The sequence below is a fragment of the Ursus arctos genome, unplaced genomic scaffold, assembly GCF_023065955.2.
Source record: "Ursus arctos isolate Adak ecotype North America unplaced genomic scaffold, UrsArc2.0 scaffold_13, whole genome shotgun sequence".
In the NCBI taxonomy this organism is placed as follows: Eukaryota; Metazoa; Chordata; class Mammalia; order Carnivora; family Ursidae; genus Ursus; species Ursus arctos.
This window is the reverse complement of record NW_026622797.1, coordinates 16,276,631-16,297,152: the sequence shown is the minus strand read 5'-3', so window position 1 is coordinate 16,297,152 and position 20,522 is coordinate 16,276,631. Positions and strand designations below refer to the sequence as shown.

The following is a 20,522-nucleotide window of genomic DNA, read 5'->3' as shown; positions in this document are numbered from 1 at the left end:
CTACTTCACTTTCCCTGTCTACTTTTCCACATAAATGTACTTTAGAATCTTATACATATATTACTAATTCAAATTATGCAGATCCACACGTCACGTGTTCTGATCTCCAGATTCGTTTTTAGTCCCAGAAATCTGAAATAGAGTGAAAAACCAGGTGGTTGTAGTTGGAACCCAAGAGTGGGTGGAACTTCACTATAGAAACTACTTGCAAGTTAAAAATGTTGTTGCATATCTAATATTGCACAGTAGGCAAGGAGTTAGTTGAATGATTTTGTAGATTGTATAATTACCCTAGCTAGAAAAGCAGGCAGGGCAGAGGGGTTGATAAAAGAAGGGCAAAGAGAGAAACAGAGACCTTTGTTCTTTCCATGTCAAAAGTTTTATTTTTAAAAAAGGCTAAATGTTTCTTTTCTGCTTCGAATGGCAATGTCTCCAAGTTCCCAATCAATATTCAATCCTATTAATCTGAAATGCCTTTCTTGGCATTCTCCGCTTTAGAGAGTTTCATAAAATATTTTTTTAAAATATGAAAGGGGAAAGAAAAGTCTTTCATCTTCATATAGTAGATGAAGGAACTGACTAGAAAAGCCCCTAGAGCCCAGGTGGAGTGGTTTTCTATTGTGAGTGTTGTTCCCATGGCATCTACAGTGATCCGCTCAATGTTGAACATTTGATGCGTGGTTGATCCTCGACCCTGGCACATTAAATCACTTGGGGAACCACCGATTCCGGAGCAGCAGCCCAGACTAACTAAATCAGAAACTCGGGTGCCCCGTAAGACCCCAGAGTGAGTAATTTTTAAAACTGCCCAGGCAATTCCTATGTGCAGTCATGTGAGAACTACCGATTTAGTAAAATTCCCCCTCTAAACGTGACATATTCTATTCATAATGTATAGTTTTCTGCGATATTACCATTATTTTCATTCTGTGCATATGTAAAATATGTGCACATAGAGATATAACTATGTGCATAAGTATATATCCTAGTCGTGTTAGTATATATTAATTTAAAAATAATGTCAATGAAAACATTTCACTCCTTCGGATTGGTAGTTCTCTCCCATCCGGAACGGCAGTCTCATGACCAAATCGGACCTTCCCAGGCTTGACTCCGCCCCTCGACGTTTCCGGGCGACGCGCATGCGCAGTCCGCTTTTCCCGGAGCCCCAGCAGTCCGAGGCCATCCGCCCCTTCCGGGGCCCGTCTCGCCTCCGCCCCGCCCCGTCCCCCAGGGTCCCGCCCCAGTGGCCTGGCCCCGCCCCTGGCCCCGCCCCTCGGGCTAGCTCGGCCCTCAGCTCCCGGCCGTCAGCCGCCGCCGGCCTGTCCAAAATGGAGGGCTCTCCCCCGGCGTCGTTTGCCCTCCGGCTGCTCCTGCTCGCGGTGCTGCCGGCCGCCGGGTGGCTGATGACGGTTACAAATGAGCTGCCACAACCGCCCCAAGCCCCGAAGGTAGGGCAGGGCGGGCGCTCGGCCGCCCCTCCGCACGCACCCTCCGGGGAGGCCCGGGCCGGAGCCGTGGGGATTCGGCGTCCGCATAGACGCCTCCTGCCACCGGCCGGCGGGCCAGGGGCGGGGGTCCGGGTGCCCAAGACAGAAGAGGGAAGAAGCATCCAAGGAAATGGGGGCAGTCTGGGAGAAGGCGGCGAGAGAGCGAGAAGGGTTACTTAATGTGTGGTTAAGCCTAGTGCAGCGAAACTTAGGGATTCTTACGGCAGTCCCAGCTGTTGCCAGCCGGAGGGGATTCTGCCGTCGAAAGTACGCGATCACAAGTACTCTCAGCCTTTTGTAATGGCGCCTTCCTGGGGTAGAGCCGGCACTGGGGCCAGGCAGTGTTCGGGAAACGTGGAAGTGGCTCGGTGAGAGAACCAGAGCGATTCCAGGCCACCTGTCTACTTCGGCGGCAGGGAAGCAGTGCAGGACTCGGGGGTGCGCCTACGTCGTGTCGTCGGGGCGGGAGAAGGAGAAGGGCTGCAGACCCGACACTTACCCTCAGGTTGTCCCTCTGGTGGATGTTGGGAGGAGTGGATTTTTGAGCGTGGCGGGACCGGCTGCACCAGCATTCGCTGGGAACCGGCTGGAAACGCACTAATCAGATACTCTGGAGGTGGGGCCCAATAATTTGTGTCATCAAGCCCTCCAGGTGATTCTGAAGCCCCCTAAAGTAGGATAACCGCTGCGCCTTTGTGCTAGAGGGTGGTTGGTTTTTCTCGCTTCGCGTCATGCTGAAATAAACCAGTATTCGCCGATCCTCGATTGAATGTATGGTTCAGAAAAGTTTGAAGATTTTTAAAATGGGAGTTTTCCCAGAATGAAAAGAAACCATATAGGTATACTTTTTCTTACTGGTCAAGACTTGAATACTCTAAATTCAGGGGTGACTTACACCATAAATATCACTTTAAAAAAATCTTTTTTTAAAAAACTTTTAATGACATTACTCTCTCTCAGAACAAAAATAACAAGCATATCTCGCTTTCAATTCTGCTGGGGCATTTCAAGAAGGCACAACAATGCAAGCCTTAAGAACCACTCGTATCTGAAATTGTATATGGACCACAGTGCAACTGGTCAAAAATAGAAATGTGATTGGTAAGCACCAAGAGACCAAATAAAAATAAAATGATTCTTAAAAGTTCCGGAACTCCGTTGTTTTCCAAATTTTAAAGATTCGTCATAATCACTGTGAAGCCAAAGGTACTTAAGTCTGTCCCTATAATCTGAGAAAAATGCATTTTGACTGCAAGCTGAAAGTACACTGCTCTGTGAGCTTAGTGAGCTCATCATTTCAGTTCTCCCTTTTTATGTCTTCCTTCCACTTTTGGAAAGTCCAGATCTAAACTCAGAATTTCATAGATGAAAGAATGCTGAGCAGGGAGAGGGAGAATCTCATTCCTTGGAAATATTTATATAGGAGCCTGAAGCCTCTTGATGTAAATTGTGCAATGTTTTATTTTTTAAATTTTCCTTTCTTTTCTTTTTATTTTTTAATGTCTAAGCCCCAATGTGGGACTTGAACTCAAGACTCTGAGATCAAGACCTTAGCTGAGATCAAGAGTCAGAGGCTTTACTGACTGAGCCACCCAAGCACCCCTATTTTGAAAAATTTTCAAATGTACAGAACATTTGAAAGAATGTTACGGTGGTCACCATGTTAAATGAGTGCTGTCCAGTAGACTTCGGTGTAGTGATGTGTTTGCCTGCTCTCTCCATTGCAGTAGCCACTAGACTGCTGTGGTTAGTGAGTGCTTGAAATGTGGCTGACCAGGGCCACTGAGGAACTGAGTTTCTAAACTTTCATTTATTTAATTTTAATTCATTTAAATGTAAATAGCCACATGTGGTTATTGGGTACCATATTGAATAGTGCAAACTTAGACCCCCATTAACATTTTACTATACTTGCTTTATGCTTTATCACACCTCTGTTCATCTGTTCATTTTTGTATCTAACCTGTTCTGAATGTAAGAAAACTGAAGTCAGGAAAATTCTCTCCATATCCCCTCAGTGACGCACACGGAATGTAGGCATTTTTCTGTTTTGTTTACATGTGCAATTGTTAGAAGCTGAGGTTACACAGATTGTAAAATAATGCAAATTTTTATAGTATGTGCCTCTAATATTAAGATAACCTGGTCACCAAAGAGAGGCATCCAGAGGACACATATTTTCTTATATGTGTAAATATTTATTTTATATATTTCCCTGAGACTTAATTCATTTATTTTAAATGAGGTATCTATTACCTTTGTCCTTAGGAAGCCGTGTGTACCAGCTGGGCATCTTGTGAGTGAAGGAATTAGAGGGAGATTTGAAAATGGGTGGGTAGAAACTTCAGTTCTGCCACCCACTCTTTAAGTATCTGCCTCCCTAGCTCACAAGCTTGAACTTCCAGTTCAGTCAGAGGTTCTCAGGAAGAGCAAGAAATATGACCTATCGCTGAACTTGGGCCCGGGAGGCAGTAAGGGATTAGGGTGTCCTCTGAAATGAAATCATTCGAAAGACCAAAAAATTTAATTGAATTTGGTTCCTGCAAAATACGGCAGGATAGTGTCTCTTAATTGTCTTTTACAAACCCTGGATTTTACTAGGCAAGTGATACATATAAGTGCAGTAAAGTAATAATATAGTGTGTGTTCACTCCGAAAAGGCAGAAGCTATGAAAAGGTTTCTTAGAATACCATCATTGGAGGGTCATCTCTGGGCTGTTAGAAGAACAATAGAGTACAGTTAACGGATCCGCTAGTTTGAACAGAGGAATTCTTGGCTGGAATTAGGACACACAACTAACCACCAGTTTGATGACTTACTGAATGTTGTTTGTTCTAGAGATGAGTGTACTGGTTCTAGCCCATGCTTAGTTCTAAATTAGGATGGACCAGGAGAAGGCCAGGCTGGTTCTGAAGCTTCATAGGCCCCCATGCAAGTTGGCAAGTGTACCAAATGTATGGTATAGGCTTTCCATGTTAGAGTCCTGTTCCTTGAGTAGAGTCACCTCAACCTCATAAAATCACTTCAGTCTTACTCTCTCATTTGGTGGAAGCACATAAAGTATTAGAGATAGTCACGGTTCCAAGAGATACACTTGTATATTATTTTGAATATGAATAATTTTCCTATTTTCTAAGTTAAGAATACCCCCAGGAAAAAAGATCTTTTATTCTAGGATAACAGCGTCTATGAATGAACTTAGGGAAGGATTTGCTTTACAAATGACAAATTGTAATTCCTTTGAGTATTGGTGAATAGTTATTAAAATATTGCTTTCTTCTCTTTAGAAAGCATGTCATTGATAAAATGTTTGAGTAACAGCCTCTGAGCAAACCTGGAGAGGCACTAAAAGATAGTGCACAGTACATACTCGTCCACGGGCACTAGGGGGCGTAGTTAAGAGGGGTGGGAGCAGGAGCGCCTGGCTGGCTCAGGCGGAGGAACATGGGGCTCTTGAGTTCGAGCCTCACGTTGGGTGTATAGGAAAAATAAGCTTTTAAAAAAAAGAAGAAGGGTTAGAGCAGTTTGGTTTATGGAAACAAGAAAGTTGGAAACAATTCAAATGTCTATTGATAATGGAACAAATAAATAACTGGGAATCATTTGAGGGGCTTTTATATAGCTGTGTAAATGAATGTCTTCCGATGCCTACACCAACAGTTTCAAATAAAAGAAGTTCCAGAAGAATACATACAACCTTGCTCCACTCACATAAAGCTTAGAAACAGATAAAACTAAACAACATGTTGTTTAGAGAGAGACAAGCCCAGTAAAACTATAAAGAAAAGCAGGAAATGATTAGCATGGAAGACAATGTAGGGATTCCTTCTGAGAGGAGGGAGGGTAACAAGACAAGAGGGGTCACGCGGGGGATTTCTAAGGTGTGTGTAGACGATACTCTAGTTTTTCACCTAGGTAGTAGGTACACGAGTGTTACATTTTTCTTTTAAACCCTGCATTTGCATATTATATGCCCGTAAATGTGACATATTTCATAATTAAGTGGAAAAATACAGATTAGGAAAAGTTGGAATTGTGAATAAGGGTATAAAAAAGGCTGTAAAAATAAAAATGCTGGGTTTTAAAAATGTTCTTTTGATGTTGTCAGTGATTATACAATAACTGTGGTTGAGGGGGAAAGAAAAAGAACTGAGCTCTTCTTACTTTGTGAAATGCATACCCATCCACTTCATATGTTTTGCAGGACAGCATCAGAATTAATGTAACTACCCTGAAGGATGATGGGGAGGTATCTAAAGAACAGGTTTGTCTCCTTTTGATTATGTTTTAATATATCACTTAGCTAAGTAGTAGGCAGCCTATGTTATTTTTCCCTGAACATCTAATTTAGTTAATGTATTTTTGACATGAAGAATTTGTCATCATTTATAAACCATTGGAATTAATGTATATGCTGCTTTATTTTAAGGTTGTTCTTAACATAACCTATGAGAGTGGACAGGTATATGTAAATGACTTCCCTGTAAATAGTGGTGTAACCCGAATAAGCTGTCAGACTTTGATAGGTGAGTACGACTAAATTATTTCCATAATTTTTCTGTTTTTAGTAATACTAAATTCATGAATCACAGTTCTTTGATGTGATGTATTTCCATTTTAAATTAATATACATCATTACTGGAGTGTATATAAGACTAATGTGTTTAAAATTCAAATCCTACTTTATATTGGTTATTCCTGGCATATTCACATTTCTTTCTCATGAGATTGTCATTGGCTGGAGCTGCATTTCTGGTAGGTTGATATCAATGTAAGAATGTACAGAGAGGTAATAAGTAGAGATTTACAAGTAAGAGGCAAAATCTTGGAGGAGCGCTTATCACAGTTGTAAGAAAATAAAGAGAAAAATAAGTTGTTGCTCTAATTCTCCGGTTTTCTGTTTCTTCTACCCTTAGGTCCAGATAACATTTTTTCAACCTTTTAAAATCTTAAATTGTTTAAAGACAAGCAAATATGTTATGTTGTACCACAGTATTTGAAGGAAATAAAGAATATGAGAAATGCGTATAGTATTCTTTCAACATATGCATTTGAGGCAGTACATTTTTCCCTAAACAATTGTATTTTGTACCTGATTTGTTGCATACCTTCATTGTCATTCGGTTCATAGTGTTTTCCAGTTATTTGTCGTGATATTCCCTTGTCCTGCGGGTCATTTAGAAGTTACAGTGCTTAAATTTCCAAACATTTTAGAACTTTTGTTTTTACTGTTTCCACCTCTCTCATCAGAGGTGCACTGTGTATAATTTTAACCCCTGAAATTAGAGACTTGCTCTGCGGCTCAGCAGTTGGTCAGTTTTGCGACATGGTGATGTCTGTGTCCTTGAAGAGAAAGTACATCATATAATCACTTGGATATGATGTTCTATATATGTCAGGTAAAATTTTTTGTTAATCATATTGTTCAGCCTGTTACGGAAGTACTGATTTTTGTGTGTTTGCTCTGTTACTGAGAATGGTATGTTAAAATCTCCACTACAAAGATTTGTCTGTTCTCCTAGCTTTGTCAATTTTTGCTTTCCATATTTTGACACAATATTACCAAATTCATACAGGTCTGAACTGTTATTTCTTCCTTGTAGATCGACTTTTTTATCATTATAGTGTGTCCTTCTTTCTCTCTAGTGATATTTTTACCTTAAAGTCAGCTTTATCTGTATTATGGTAACAGTGATTGCTTTTTGCCCCGGGGAGGGCGGGAAGGAGGTGGATTGCTGTGTGGTATCTTACCATTTTCTTTCAGTCTTTCTGGGTCCTTACGATTAGGGTGAATCTCTTATGCAGCATATACTGGTCTGATTTTAAGTCAGTCTGTCAGTCTGTCTTTTAATTGGAATTTTGATTTATTTACATTAATGTAGCACCGAATCTATTTGGATTTAAATCTTTAATCTGAATCTCTTGTTTCCTATTTGTGTCCTACCTATTCTGTGTCCCTTTTTCTTCTCCTTTTGGCCCTCTTCTGGGTTTTTTATTTTTTCTTTCTTCATCCCCCTCTATCTTGTTGCTTTTATATTATTTTCCTGTTCTTTTAATGGTGACCTCTGAGGTCAACAAACTAGTATTTTTTTTTTTAAGATTTTACTTATTTATTCGACAGAGATAGAGACAGCCAGCAAGAGAGGGAACACAAGCAGGGGGAGTGGGAGAGGAAGAAGCAGGCTCCCAGCGGAAGAGCCTGACGTGGGGCTCGATCCCATAACGCCGGGATCACGCCCTGAGCCCAAGGCAGACGCCTAACCGCTGTGCCACCCAGGCGCCCCAACAAACTAGTATTTTTATCACTTCCCAGACAAAGCAAGAACCACAGAGCATGGAAACTCATTTATTCCCTTTCTGCTTTTGTGTCGTTACCGTCATACATTTTAACTCTTTGCGTTCTTCCATCCTAATATTATGCCTCATATCCGCAACTACGCAACATAATTGTTCTTATTGTTTTGTGTAATCCAGTGCTCATTTATGTTTACCTTAGAGGTTGCCCTTTCCATCGCTCTTCATTCCTTCCCGAATGAAGAAATGAATGAAGGGGAATAAGAAACACACGCCTATACACTTAAAACCCGCATCTGTCTAGAGGCACATATACAGTGAGTGAGTGTGTATGTGTGTGTTTCTTGTTCCCCTCGGGGCTCATTTTCCCCCTGCCTGAAACATTCCCCTCAGCAGGGGATCAGGAAATCCCCTTGGTGCAGATTTGTTAGCCGGAAGTACGGAGCTTTTGTCGGAGGACATCTTTGCTCTGCCTTCATGGTCTTCTCACGTCTGTCGTTTCTGTTGAGAGTTAGTGTCGGGCTCATTGCTGCGGGGAAGATGGTAAGGTTTTGTTGTTTTTCCCTGGTTGCCCTTAATATTTTTTTTCTTAGTCTTTGGTGTTCAGTAGTTTTACTGTGATGCGCCCCGGTGTAGGATTCGTTAATCCGTGACTCGATGCCTTTTTGTGAAAATTTTTGACCACTGTCTTTTCAAAAAGTGCTAAAGTCCTCTTTCTTATTCCCTTGCTTTTCATTTATGTACACATATGCTTGACCCCTTCACAGGGTTCCATATAGATTTTACACTGTTTTGTGTTTTTTTCTATCCTGTTTCTCTTTTCATCCTCCCCGCACACAAATTCATCAGCTCTGCCTAATTGAGTTAATTTCATTTACTGGGCTTTACTTCTATTTTTATTCCGTTTTATTCTTTTAAAAACATTTTTTTTCTTTTTTTTTTTCCATCTCCTGCTCAGGCCCTGGATACTGGCCCAAATCTTTTTTTCTCAAAATTTTTTTATTTTTTATTTCGATTTTAATAGTTTACACTTATCTGGCGAAATTCTCCATTTTGTCATCTATTTTCTTTTTTTTTAAGATTTATTTATTTCTTTTAGAGAGGGAGAGCATGAGCGAGGTGGGGGCAGAGGGAAGAGAGAGAATCTCAAGCAGACTCTGCCCTGTGGACGAACCCAGCACTGGGGGCTCGATCCCACGACCACGAGATCACTACCTGAGCCGAAACCAAGAGTCAGATGCCCAACAGACTGCACCACCCTGGCGCCCCATTTTCTTTATTTTATTTTATTTATTTGAGAGAGAGAGAGTATGAACAGGGGGAAGGGGAGTGGCAGAGGGAGAAGGAGACTCCCTACTGAGCAGGGAGTCTGATGCAGGGCTCGATCCCAGAACCCTGAGATCATGACCTGAGCCAAAGTTAGACACTTAAGCGACTGAGCCACACAGGCGCCCCTCTTATTTTCTTGAACCTATTACTTGCAGTAACTTTAAAAGTTCATGTCTGCCCAGTCTAATTTTTTTGAGCCCCTCTGGATCTGTTTTGTTTTTTCTCTTGATCCTTCTCCTTCAGTGTGTTATTTTTTATGAAACTGGACCTGGAATGGCCCAAAGGAAGCCACTAACTGGAATCAGGGAATGAGGGTGAAGAAGCCAAATGTAGCCTAGTAGCTTTTGTCCTTGCTAGTTGGGAGAAGGGTGGATTGACTTACAGAAACGGGGAAGTCAAGGAGGAACACTTCTGTGAAGACTTAGGTTGAGCTAAAAGGTTAGGTCACTTGGTTCTCAGTGGAAATGTCTGTACCTATTTACAAAGTTAAAAGTGGTAGTCTGTACCCCCCCCCCCGAGATTTTGATTCACTGAGATTGGGATGAGGCGCTGGCGTCTGTACTGTTCGATTCTGATGCAGAGTTAGGATTTAGCACCACCAGAGCACGTGTTTGAATAGTGTCGACGACTTAGGATGGCATATTTATTTTAAATTCTGTATTTATAATTCTGGCTGGAATCACTGCGGAACAGAAGCCATAGAACAATAAACCCGATGCGTGCGGTCAAGGGAACGCTGCCTCAGTCAAGGAGACAGGCTTATACACGGAGAGCTGCACTGCAAGAAAGTGCTTAACGAAGGGCACGAGCTCAGCAGTCTGGGGATACAGTAGCTAGAACTACTTAGGTAGGAGTTCATTAAAAATGGATGACGAGAGAGTGATAGTAAAGAACATTCCAGATAAAGGGAATAGCCCAGTAAAGGCACAGAATGAGTTTAAACAGCTGGGTCTGTATGCAGAATATCCATCTGGGTTCCTTTTTGGCTAACAGTCCTCATACGATAACACTTGAGGGACTAACATTGGAGAAACTAAATGTTCCCTGTGCACTGGTTTCATTGATTTATACTGATTTATCTTTTTCTGTAGTGTTTTCTGCCTCGATAGCATAGCCCTGGCTCTGTAGACCAGCTGCAGCTGTCACACCCCACCTCCACTGGTGTGGTTTGGGGGGTTCTTCGCTAGAGAGGAGAGTGGCCAGCCAGCTAATCCTGCCCCCTCGTCCATGAGTGGGGAGTGATCACAGGGCTGTCCCATCCTCTTCCCCAGTCCTGCCCTTCAACAGCAACAGGCAACTTACTGGAGAAAGAATTGAGAAAACAACTCTGTGTCCTTACTGCTTGGGCCCCTTCTATCCCTGGATTTTGTGAATGAGTGAATGGATGAATGAATGTACTTACTCTACTATAACATGGGATTAGCTGTGTCTTCTGGCTTGCTTCGTAAGTAGTTATGCCTCGTTTGTTCCTCCTTGACCAACTACCAAGACAATAGGAATGATGTTGCTAGCGTGGTAGTCTAAAGACCGTCGAGCGCTTTTCCCTTTTCAAATGACCATAAACATTGTGAGGATTTGTCAAGTTGTCTTTATTTGCATAAATTCTGTGACATCAGTGAAGTCAGAGATTAGGAAAGGCGAAGAAATGGTTATGCAGCTGTCTTGTTCCATGTAAATGTCATCGAAATAATCAAATTCAGTAACAGATTTGGTGCCATTTGTTCAAAGCTGTCACTTCCTTTTTTTTTTGTAGTGAAAAATGAAATTCTGGAAAATGTGGAGGAAAAAGAATATTTTGCAATTGTCAGTGTAAGGATTTTAGTTCATGAGTGGCCTATGACATCTGGTTCCAGTTTGCAACTAATTGTCATTCAAGAAGAGGTAGTAGAGATTGATGGAAAACAGGTAAGCTAGTATGATTATTAATTGGGAATTACTGTAAAGATTTATGTTGGGTATTATGCATGCGTTGCATTATTGTATTGTTTCTATTTTTTTAAATTTTATTATGTTTTTGATGTAGTGTTCTATGATTCATTGTTTGTGTATTATTTATTTCTGACTTGATAAGGAAGAATGGTACCCTACTGTTGCCTGTATCTGATCATTTAAAATTTTTTACTTGTTTTAACATTTAGCATATGAAGTCTTAATTTTTAAAAAACTGATCATATTTATACATGTTTTTATCACTTTGGAATATTATAAACATTAGTAAATAGAGCAAGTGAGTGAAGGGATTGAATTTAGTTTATAGTGCTGCCACTTTTCCTCTGGCTGAGTAAATGAAATGGGACAGAGAGCAAGCTTGTAATACTGAATGCTGAAAGTCAGATTAAAGTTGCTGATTAAATGCCTCAAAGGGCGGGGAATACAGAGTAATTGTGAATAGGGTAAGTTTTTTACTTAAAGAGAACAAGGAGGAAAGTTAGTTTTAGATTCTTATGGGGTTGTGCCATTATTTAAAATAAAAAGTAATGGCTTATTTTTTCTTTCATAGGCTCAACAAAAGGATGTTACTGAAATTGATATTTTAGTTAAGAACCAGGGAATACTCAGGCATTCAAACTATACCCTACCTTTGGAGGAAAGTATGCTGTATTCTATTTCCCGAGACAGTGACATTTTATTTACCCTTCCCAACCTCTCCAAAAAAGGTACTTTGAAAGACTGTTACTTAAAGTATGAAGGAAATTATTTCTTTAGCGGATAGCTTTCTAATCGTAGTTAATGTGTTTGGAAGTAGGTTTCTTTCAGAAATGCTTTACAACACCTATTACTTTATATGTCCATTTAAGAACTTCAGGAACCTGGGGCGCCTGGGTGGCTCAGTCATTAAGCGTCTGCCTTTGGCTCAGGTCATGATCCCAGGGTCCTGGGATCGAGCCCCGCATCGGACTCCCTGCTCGGCAGGAAGCCTGCTTCCTCCCTCTCCCACTCCCCCTGCTTGTGTTCCCTCTCTCACTGTGTCTCTGTCAAATAAATAAAACCTTAAAAACAAAACAAAAAAAACTTCCGGAACCTATCTTGAGTCTTAATAGAAAGTGATCAAAACAGAAAGTGATCAGTGATAACTGCTTGGTGACATTTTGTGGTAAACAGCCTCCCTTACTCTGGGCAATCGTCACAAAACACGCAATAAGAATATTGTTTAGGTCCATTTAGAGAAGTATTCATTTTTTTCCATTGAAACATGGAAGTTTTTGAAGATTTGCCTTTCTGCATTCTGCGAGATGGAGTCATAACTGGTATAGCTCCCTATAACTGTCTGAGTTTATGGCTCCTTTCTGGCATTTAAACATGAACAGTCATGTTATTTTTTTTTTCTCGTATGGCAAAATATATTCTTAGCATCCTACACGTGTTAGGCATGGTAATATTAGAACTAGTAAGAGAGGCACCAGCACGTCCCTCGCGCTTCGGTAACTCGGCTCTTCCTTCTCAGTAGAAAGCGTCGGCTCGTCGCAGACCACCAGCCGGTGTCTAATCAGGAACGTGGAAACCACTGTAGGTGAGGACGCTTCACCTGGCAAACTACCTGAGACCCCTCTCAGAGCTGAGCCTCCGTCCTCCTATAAGGTAAGTCAGGCACTTGGGATTATCTTTATATTACAGACATTTGTGGAAGAAAATAGCGTTTCGGATGAGGTGGAAACCATGAGGATTGGGAGCGTGAGACATCGTTGATAGTGGACTCATCGCTGTTTCAGTGTGAGGTTTTCAGGTTTTCCCCTTCTCTTTTCAAGTTTCATTTAATAACACAGTTAGGTAATGATTATCAAGTCATTGGATTTCATTTGGGGGGGATTTTCAGTCCAGAGTCATTGCCACATTCCCGTTTATTGATTCTGTGACTGCTTCCTCGCGCACGCACGCGTGGTGCCTTCAGCGTCTTCACAGTGACCGAGCGCACGTGGTGAAGGGGGTACTTTCAGGAGTCGAACCATGTGGGTTTGAAGCCTGGTTCTGCCACGTACTAGTTGTGTGATCTTGGACAAGTTCTTAGTCTCTCTGATCTCAGTTTCTTTATCTGTACAATGGGGCATCCACTTTAATCTATAAAATCATGCAGTGGTTACCAGGACTAAATAAACTGGGTACAAACGTAAGTATGTATTTCCACCTGTTAAGAATTCCTGTATACTAAGGCCATGATACGGCTGCCTGGAAATACATTCGAGGTTCAGACTGAGTATCTCGGTACCTCCGTATGTGTTAGCTAGGCCTCTTACTGGAAATAATTTCTATTTAAGTGAGCAAGGTCTGTGGTTAGTCTCAAAGGATTCCAGAGACTTCTTTTAAGTTCCCACTGAAGATTGGGCTTACTTATTTGGGGTTGCTGGAGAAACTCTGGTCACTTTTTGCTACCTGAACGCCGGCACCCTCTCCCTGCCTACCTGCGTCCCTCCGAGCAAGGCCGCCCACACCGCCCGTGCGCACCGGCGTCCCTCCGAGGAAGGCCGCCCACACCTCCGTGTGCACCTGCGTCCCTCCGAGCAAGGCCGCCCACACCGCCCGTGCGCACCGGCGTCCCTCCGAGCAAGGCCGCCCACACCTCCGTGTGCACCTGCGTCCCTCCGAGCAAGGCCGCCCACACCGTCCATGCGCACCTGAGTGTCTACCGTCACTCTCTGCATAGAGCAGCACGTTTTGTGCACAGTGAACTCCCCCTCTGGGCCAGAAGCCACTAACACGTTTGTCTTTCTTTCCTGCTGTTGTCCTCCAACTATTGGAAACCCATGGTTGCCTTTGGTCTATTTTGCGTAAAGTTAAACTAGCCGAACCTCTTACCATTCAACAATAACTTTCACTTCATTTACAGACAATAGTATCAATAATTGTAAAGGATAACAAAGTAACATTCCTATGCCTGTATTATTAGAATATAATTTTTAAAATTGTAAATAACGGTATCAAGGTACATTTTAAAGTGAAATGCACCCATTTAAAATGTACAGTTAGATAAGGTTTGATAAATGTAGGCACCCATGTAACCAGCATCACAGTCAAGATACAGAATTTTATCATCACCCAAAACTAGAACATAATTTTTAAAGTCACTTAGAGATCAAATGATACTTGGCTTGTCTAATCAAAACTCCTTTTTTAGGTGATGTGTCAATGGATGGAAAAGTTCAGAAAAGATCTGTGTAGGTTCTGGGGCAGTGTTTTTCCAGTATTCTGTATGTTTCTCAACGTCATGGTGGTTGGAATTATAGGAGCAGCTGTGGTATTAACCATCTTAAAGGTGCTCTTCCCAGTTTGTGAATACAAGTAAGTAATTATCATTTTTTAAAAAAGATTTTATGTATTTATTTGACAGAGAGCGCGCAAGCAGGCAGAGTGGCAGAGGGAGGGAAAGGGAGAAGCAGACCCCTGCTGAGCAGAGAGCCTGACACGGGGCTCGATTCCAGGACCCTGGGATCGTGACCTGAGCGGAAGGCAGCTGCTGAGCTGACTGAGCCACCCAGGCGCCCCAGTAATTACAATTTTGAAACAGCATTAGGGTTTTTAATGATTAAAAAGCGAGTCGTATTTATTGTATTTTAGAGTAGAAGATACAGATATTAGGAAGAGTATAAGACAAGAGGGAGGGAAAGTGATGTTGGCTTTTTTTCCTAGCTCGTCTTCCAACTTTAGCAAAATTAAGATGTTTATTCGATATGTATCATGAACAAGACACTTGTCTTGGAATTCAGATGTGAATGAGACAAACTTTAGCCTCTTAGAACTTAGCCTATTAGAGAGAGAAAGGAAACTCGTATTTGTAATGGAAAATGCAAATGTTAGACTAACAAATGAAACGATAATAATAATAATGGTTATTATTATTTTCTGCCTCAGAGTATCAATTTAAAATGAAGTGGATTTTAGAAGACTAGCAAGATATTTGGTGCAACATTGCTTGTAACAAAGCAAAAGCAAAAGAGGAAACCCCTGAACTGTTATCAGCGGGGGCTTAACTAGTGAGTCACACCTGCTGCAGCGGGATTCTGTGCAGCTGAGAGGCAAAGAATCCCAAATCTAGTAGATGGGGAACGTTGCATAACCATGTGATCCCATTTGGGTAAAACAAAAGGGAAATTTCGGAAATGACAAAATTAGTTACCTCTAATGAGTGGGAATGAGAGCAGGGATAGAGAGACTTTCACTTTTTCCCTTTCTGTATGCCTTGTTTTTTTTTAACCATAAGAAATTATTTTATAACTGTAAAAGTGAATTTATTGTTAGCATTTTTACAAGTTAAACAGTCAGGGGGCACCTGGTTGGCTCAGTTGGTGGAACGTGCAACTCTTGCTCCTTGGGGTCGCGAGTTGGAGCGCAGTGTTGGGAGTAGTTTATTTAGAAAAAAGAAAAATAAATAGTCATTTTAGTTATCTTAATAGAAATAAATCTCAATAGATAGAGATGACCACAGTTTTTGGCTTAAATTACATTGTACTATGTTGGAAAAACCATAGGATTAATAGAAAAAAAAAAAAAGAGCCAATTCAAACATTGACTTTTCCACTTGCTTGCCTGCCGTAAGGTCTTTGACACTCCCATTCCTTCACGTGTAACATTGAACCAATCCCTCCCTTAAAGGGTTTGTTAAAAAGCCGTCATGCAAGCAAAGAGCCTGCGGAGTAAAGAAATATTAGTATCTCTCCCACCTTCTAGTTTGGTTTCCCCTGAAGAATTCACATTTCCCATTTCTTTCTGAAAATGAAAATTCTGGAACTTAATAGTTTCTTCCTTTTTCCTTTGACTGCCAGGAAGCTCAGGACCTTTTTTGAACTTTACTATGCAAACCTGCATAGAAAACCATGTTGCACGGTTTTTTAATTGTTCTTTTACCAAATGTTTTGTTACGGGCTTCTCTGGGAAGAGACGCAGTGTAGAATTAAAAACCAGATTTGCAGTATACTTTTATCAGTGGCAGTTGTACTGAGATACTTTCTGGTAGTTAAAGATTTCATCAATACAGAAATTTAGAGAGCAGTTAAGTCAAAATACCTCTTCCTCCCTGTTCTTTAATTCTTGTAACTAGACGTAATCATCGTTAACTTCTAGGGTGTGCATCTTTTATCCGAAGTTTGTGTATTGATATAAACGTATGGTAAGATAAACAGTATGATCCCATTTGGGTAAACAGCGTATTACGTTTATAATAATAAGGTTGTTTATCAACCTAGAGTCTTAAGTGTCCCACAGATTGCGCTCTTCACTTAACGACAGAGGTTCCCAAACTGTTTTGGTACATAGCAATCTCAGTGTGCCAGTAATTTTTTCCCTGGTGCCCTTATCTAGGCCGGAAGCAAATTAAAAGAAAATTTAATTATTTTTAGTATTTTATTATTTTAAGTAGTCTCTACACCCAACGTGGGGCTCGAACTCATGACCCTGAGATCAAGAGTCGCATGGTCAACCAACTGAGCCAGCCAGGCACCCCTTTATTTCTTAATTTACGTATACGTGTATGTCATTCTTACGTACACTTACAAATGGCATGTGTGGGCCTCGAGGGCCCTACACAAAACTCTTACCTTGGAGTCGGATTGGACACTGCCACCCTCATTTCCTGTTCAACACTAGCTTTTGACAGTGTTGCTTTTTATCGAAGTCCAGCTTCGCAAAGATCTGACCTCATTGAAAGGAACGTGTCATACAATCTAATGTTGAAACCGTGAACTACCCTCAACATGACATCTTACACATTTGAACTAGTCCGTAGTGCCTGGGAGGCAGCAGCCCCACCCCAGGGGTCTCCGTGCACTTCTGCGCTTCAGCCCTTTCCCTGTCACACGAGTACGTGCTTTGGTCCTCTTTCTGGCTGCGTCGCGTTTTATAGCACAGGTAACCCTCCCGCACTAGACGTTCAGGTATCTTTTAATTTCCTGTTCTTTCCAGTAATGCTCCAGTGTACATCTTCAATGGGCTCATCTCTCTTGGCACACGTGTATTTACGGATGGATTCCTGAAAGTGAAATTACTGGGTCAAAGAGTGTATCTTGTCAACAGCGGACAACAATCTTTTCTGTTTTTGCTACTGTGGACAAAAATATGATCTCGTTTTAATTTGCATTTTCTTCTTCCTCGTGTCCTTGCTAGTCCGGGTCTGGCTGAGTCTAGCATCTTTGTGGTAACTGGCTGTGTATCTCTCCTGTGACGTGCCTGTTTATAACCTTTGCCCGTTTTTCACTTGTGTTGCCTTTTGTCATCATCAGTATGTAAGAGCTCCTTTATCTGTTATACACACATATTATCTGTTGCAATTTTTTTTAAATCTGTCTTCTGCTATCATACAAAAGTTTTAAATTTAGGGTCAGAGCAATTCATGCCTTTCCTTTGTGTCTTTTATGGTTTTTCTTAAGTAGACCTTTCCCATCTTAAAATTCTTTAAGTGTTTCCTTAAAACTTAGTTGGTTTTACCATCATTTGGGTAAAGGCTAAGCTAGAGTTATGATTTGTTTTCCAGCAAGGCCACTGTTCCAGTTGTAATTTGCCCAGTGAATCGGAATGTTACCTTATTATGAACGAAATTCCCACATACATTCGTCTTATTTCTAGACTCTCTTCTTCACTGCTTTGTCTAGTGCTGTGCCAGTAGCATGGTTTTAATTACTATACTGCTTCAATAAAACCAGGCAACTGTCTCTTCTCCCCACTGTTCTTTTTTAAAACTGTTACAGCTATTCTTGCTATACTCCCTTGTGAACTTTTAGAATCCGCTTGATCAGTTCTATGAACAACTAACTTCTGTTGACATCTTGATTGGGATGATACTGAACTTGCAAAACAGGTCTTGGATCCAATCCAGAGACCTCCTCCTTGGTTAGATACTGAAGTAACAAAAGGGAAAACACTGTCCAGAGATCCTTGATTAGCTTTGTCTTACTATCAAACTGTAGACAGAGGAAATATTTAATTTCTATTTTTATATTTCAGAGGAATTCTTCAGTTGGATAAAGCAAATGTTATACCTGTCACGGCTATCAACGTATTTCCGGATAATCCTGAGAAAAGAGCAGAAAACCTTAAAGATAAAGCGTGTGTTTAAAACACCATCTCAGATCATGGACTCTGAGTTAGTCTTTTGGCTCTCAGTTTGCCACTTGAATAGAATTTTCTTTAAATCGCTAAGAATCTGTTTATACACTAGAGAAATTGCTAAACTCCTAAAACTGCCTAAAACTTGACCTTTAAAGTGACAATTTAAAGTTCACCTTACTCTGTAACAGGGCTGGCTATTCAGATGATGAATTAAGGGAAATTTAAATTAAGTAGAAGAGAAGACATGAAGAAACTTCAAAATTACCAAAAAAAAAAAAAAAAAGGGAGGGGGAGCAAGACAAAATGCCATGTGCCAATACTTTTCAAGGTGCCTTTGTAAAGGAAATTCTAGCCACTTAATTACTATAATCTATGAGACTTTATGAAAAGCACTTTATGAAATTCTAATTTAAAAGCTCAAGAATTTAACACTTATTTTTTTATTCAGTAAAATGTGCCTTTATATCAAGTATGTGGCTCAGTATAAAATCACTGAAGTATGTGCTGATTTGATTGTATCCTGTGCCAAGACTACTTACGTGAACACACCAGGATTTAAAAATAGTAGTGACATGTTCTCACTCTAAAATAAACTTTTTTTTGAGGAAAACAGTATACAGTTTTGGTATAAAAATATTTCCCAGGGAAGAACTGCTTCTATCTAAGAGCTCCTTTCACATACACTGGCTGAAACCAGGGCTCAAATCCGTTAAGGAGTCTGTCAATGTCCTGGAATTAGACCATGCCCTTGCTCTCGTGGTTCCTAGTGCTAGTCACCCTTCAACAGTGGTCTTTCTTTTTTTTTTTTAAGCTATCACTCACGTTGACATCTATTTCATGTGATCTAGTATATAGAATACTACCTTTACTCCAAGTGGTAGATATTTCCTATTGTTTAAATTTTTATTACAACCCACCATTTTAAACATATTCAAGAAAGTAATAACTGGTTTTTTTTAAACCACCTTAAGCAGGGAGGGGGGAAAAAGTAAACCCCCCCCCTTAGAGTTAGGCTAAGTAGATATGTATGTATGGGGGAAGGATGACAGGTAGCAGAGTGGAGGAGTGAGGTTTCATCTTGCCTATTTTTTTTTTAAAGATTTTATTTATATGACAGAGATAGAGACAGCCAGCGAGAGAGGGAACACAAGCAGGGGGAGTGGGAGAGGAAGAAGCAGGCTCATAGCGGAGGAGCCCGATGCAGGGCTCGAGACCAGAACGCCGGGATCACGCCCTGAGCCGAAGGCAGATGCTTAACCGCTGTGCCACCCAGGCGCCCCTCATCATGCCTATTTTTAATAAGGAGTAAACAGCCCTGTGAAATGTACTTTCTCCATGTTATAGAATAAACAATAGCATGCAATTCAGTTTGATCCTAAAGTCACTCAACTAGTAACACTTCATGTCCCTCCTCACTTTAAGATGCTAGAAATCCCCAGTTCTAACTCCAGATAATGACAGGGTCTATTGCGTCCATTAAGCTTATAGAGACTAGTGAGGAGAACCATGCAGGAGGCCATGTGGCCCATTGGAGAGTGTGGGCTTTGCAGTCAGCAGAGTCCTGTCCTGCCTTTCCTCCTTCCCGGTGAGACCTGGGACCATGGCATGATGCTCTTTTCTATGGTTGAGATGATACAGGAAGTTTTTTTTTTTTAAGTAATCCTAAATGGGTATCTTACCTGTAAGATTTTATACCATTAACTTTTATTTCATTTATTAACTTACAGTTGCACCATTGACTATTATTTTAATTGTGCTCTGTATCCAGGGGTAAACGGTGGGTTCGTGAGTCTCACTCATCAGAGCACAGTGAGAGCACAGGCTCGCAAGCATCTGCTTGCCTGCAGTGCCGCCTCGGACGCAGCCAGCAAAGTCATGCGAGAGAGAGAGAGAGAGAGAGAGAGAGAGTGTGTGTGTGTGTGTGTGTGTGTGCGCGTGCGCGCGCGCTTGCCTGCAGTGCCGCCTCGGACGGACGCAGCCAGCAAAGTCATGCGAGAGAGAGAGAGAGAGAGAGTGTGTGTGTGTGTGTGTGTATTTTTTTTTTAAGTGCATTATAAAATGAAGGGTCTTTAAAGCTCTTCCCAGGAAGAGGGAAGCTACCGTAACTCCAAGCAGGAAGGCGTACCGGGGGGCATGGTTCGTGCATCAATTGGCTACTTGTGTAAAAATGTTCGGGAATTTTCAGTTATCCACTGGCACCCGAGGTGCTAGAGCCAGTGTCACTCCCTAGAAGGAACGGCAGCCGGACAGTGGAAGAGAAGATGCCGTACTGAGAAGTGCACACAGAACACTTTTCCAAGCTAAGGAAGCGCACCCGTGCTGCAACATGTGGTCAATGAAAGAGAAATCGGGTAATACTAAAGGAAAACATTCGC

At 41.3% G+C, this 20,522-nt stretch overlaps 1 protein-coding gene across 2 annotated transcripts; it reads left to right on the top strand.

Annotated features, from left to right (window-relative positions):
- Positions 1-1,271: 1,271 nt before the first annotated feature.
- GINM1 (glycosylated integral membrane protein 1) lies at positions 1,272-18,757 on the top strand. 2 transcript variants are annotated; one of them, XM_026505020.4, is made up of 8 exons: positions 1,272-1,451; positions 5,696-5,755; positions 5,921-6,017; positions 10,868-11,019; positions 11,615-11,771; positions 12,563-12,693; positions 14,225-14,388; positions 18,043-18,757. In XM_026505020.4, exons 1-8 carry the CDS (start codon positions 1,332-1,334, stop codon positions 18,152-18,154), a joined length of 993 nt encoding a protein of 330 aa, XP_026360805.1. In that variant the 5' UTR covers positions 1,272-1,331; the 3' UTR covers positions 18,155-18,757. The 2 variants fall into 2 exon arrangements, with proteins under 2 accessions (XP_026360805.1, XP_026360804.1); XM_026505019.4 differs by having other exon boundaries at positions 1,277-1,451; positions 12,560-12,693.
- Positions 18,758-20,522: the final 1,765 nt, after the last annotated feature.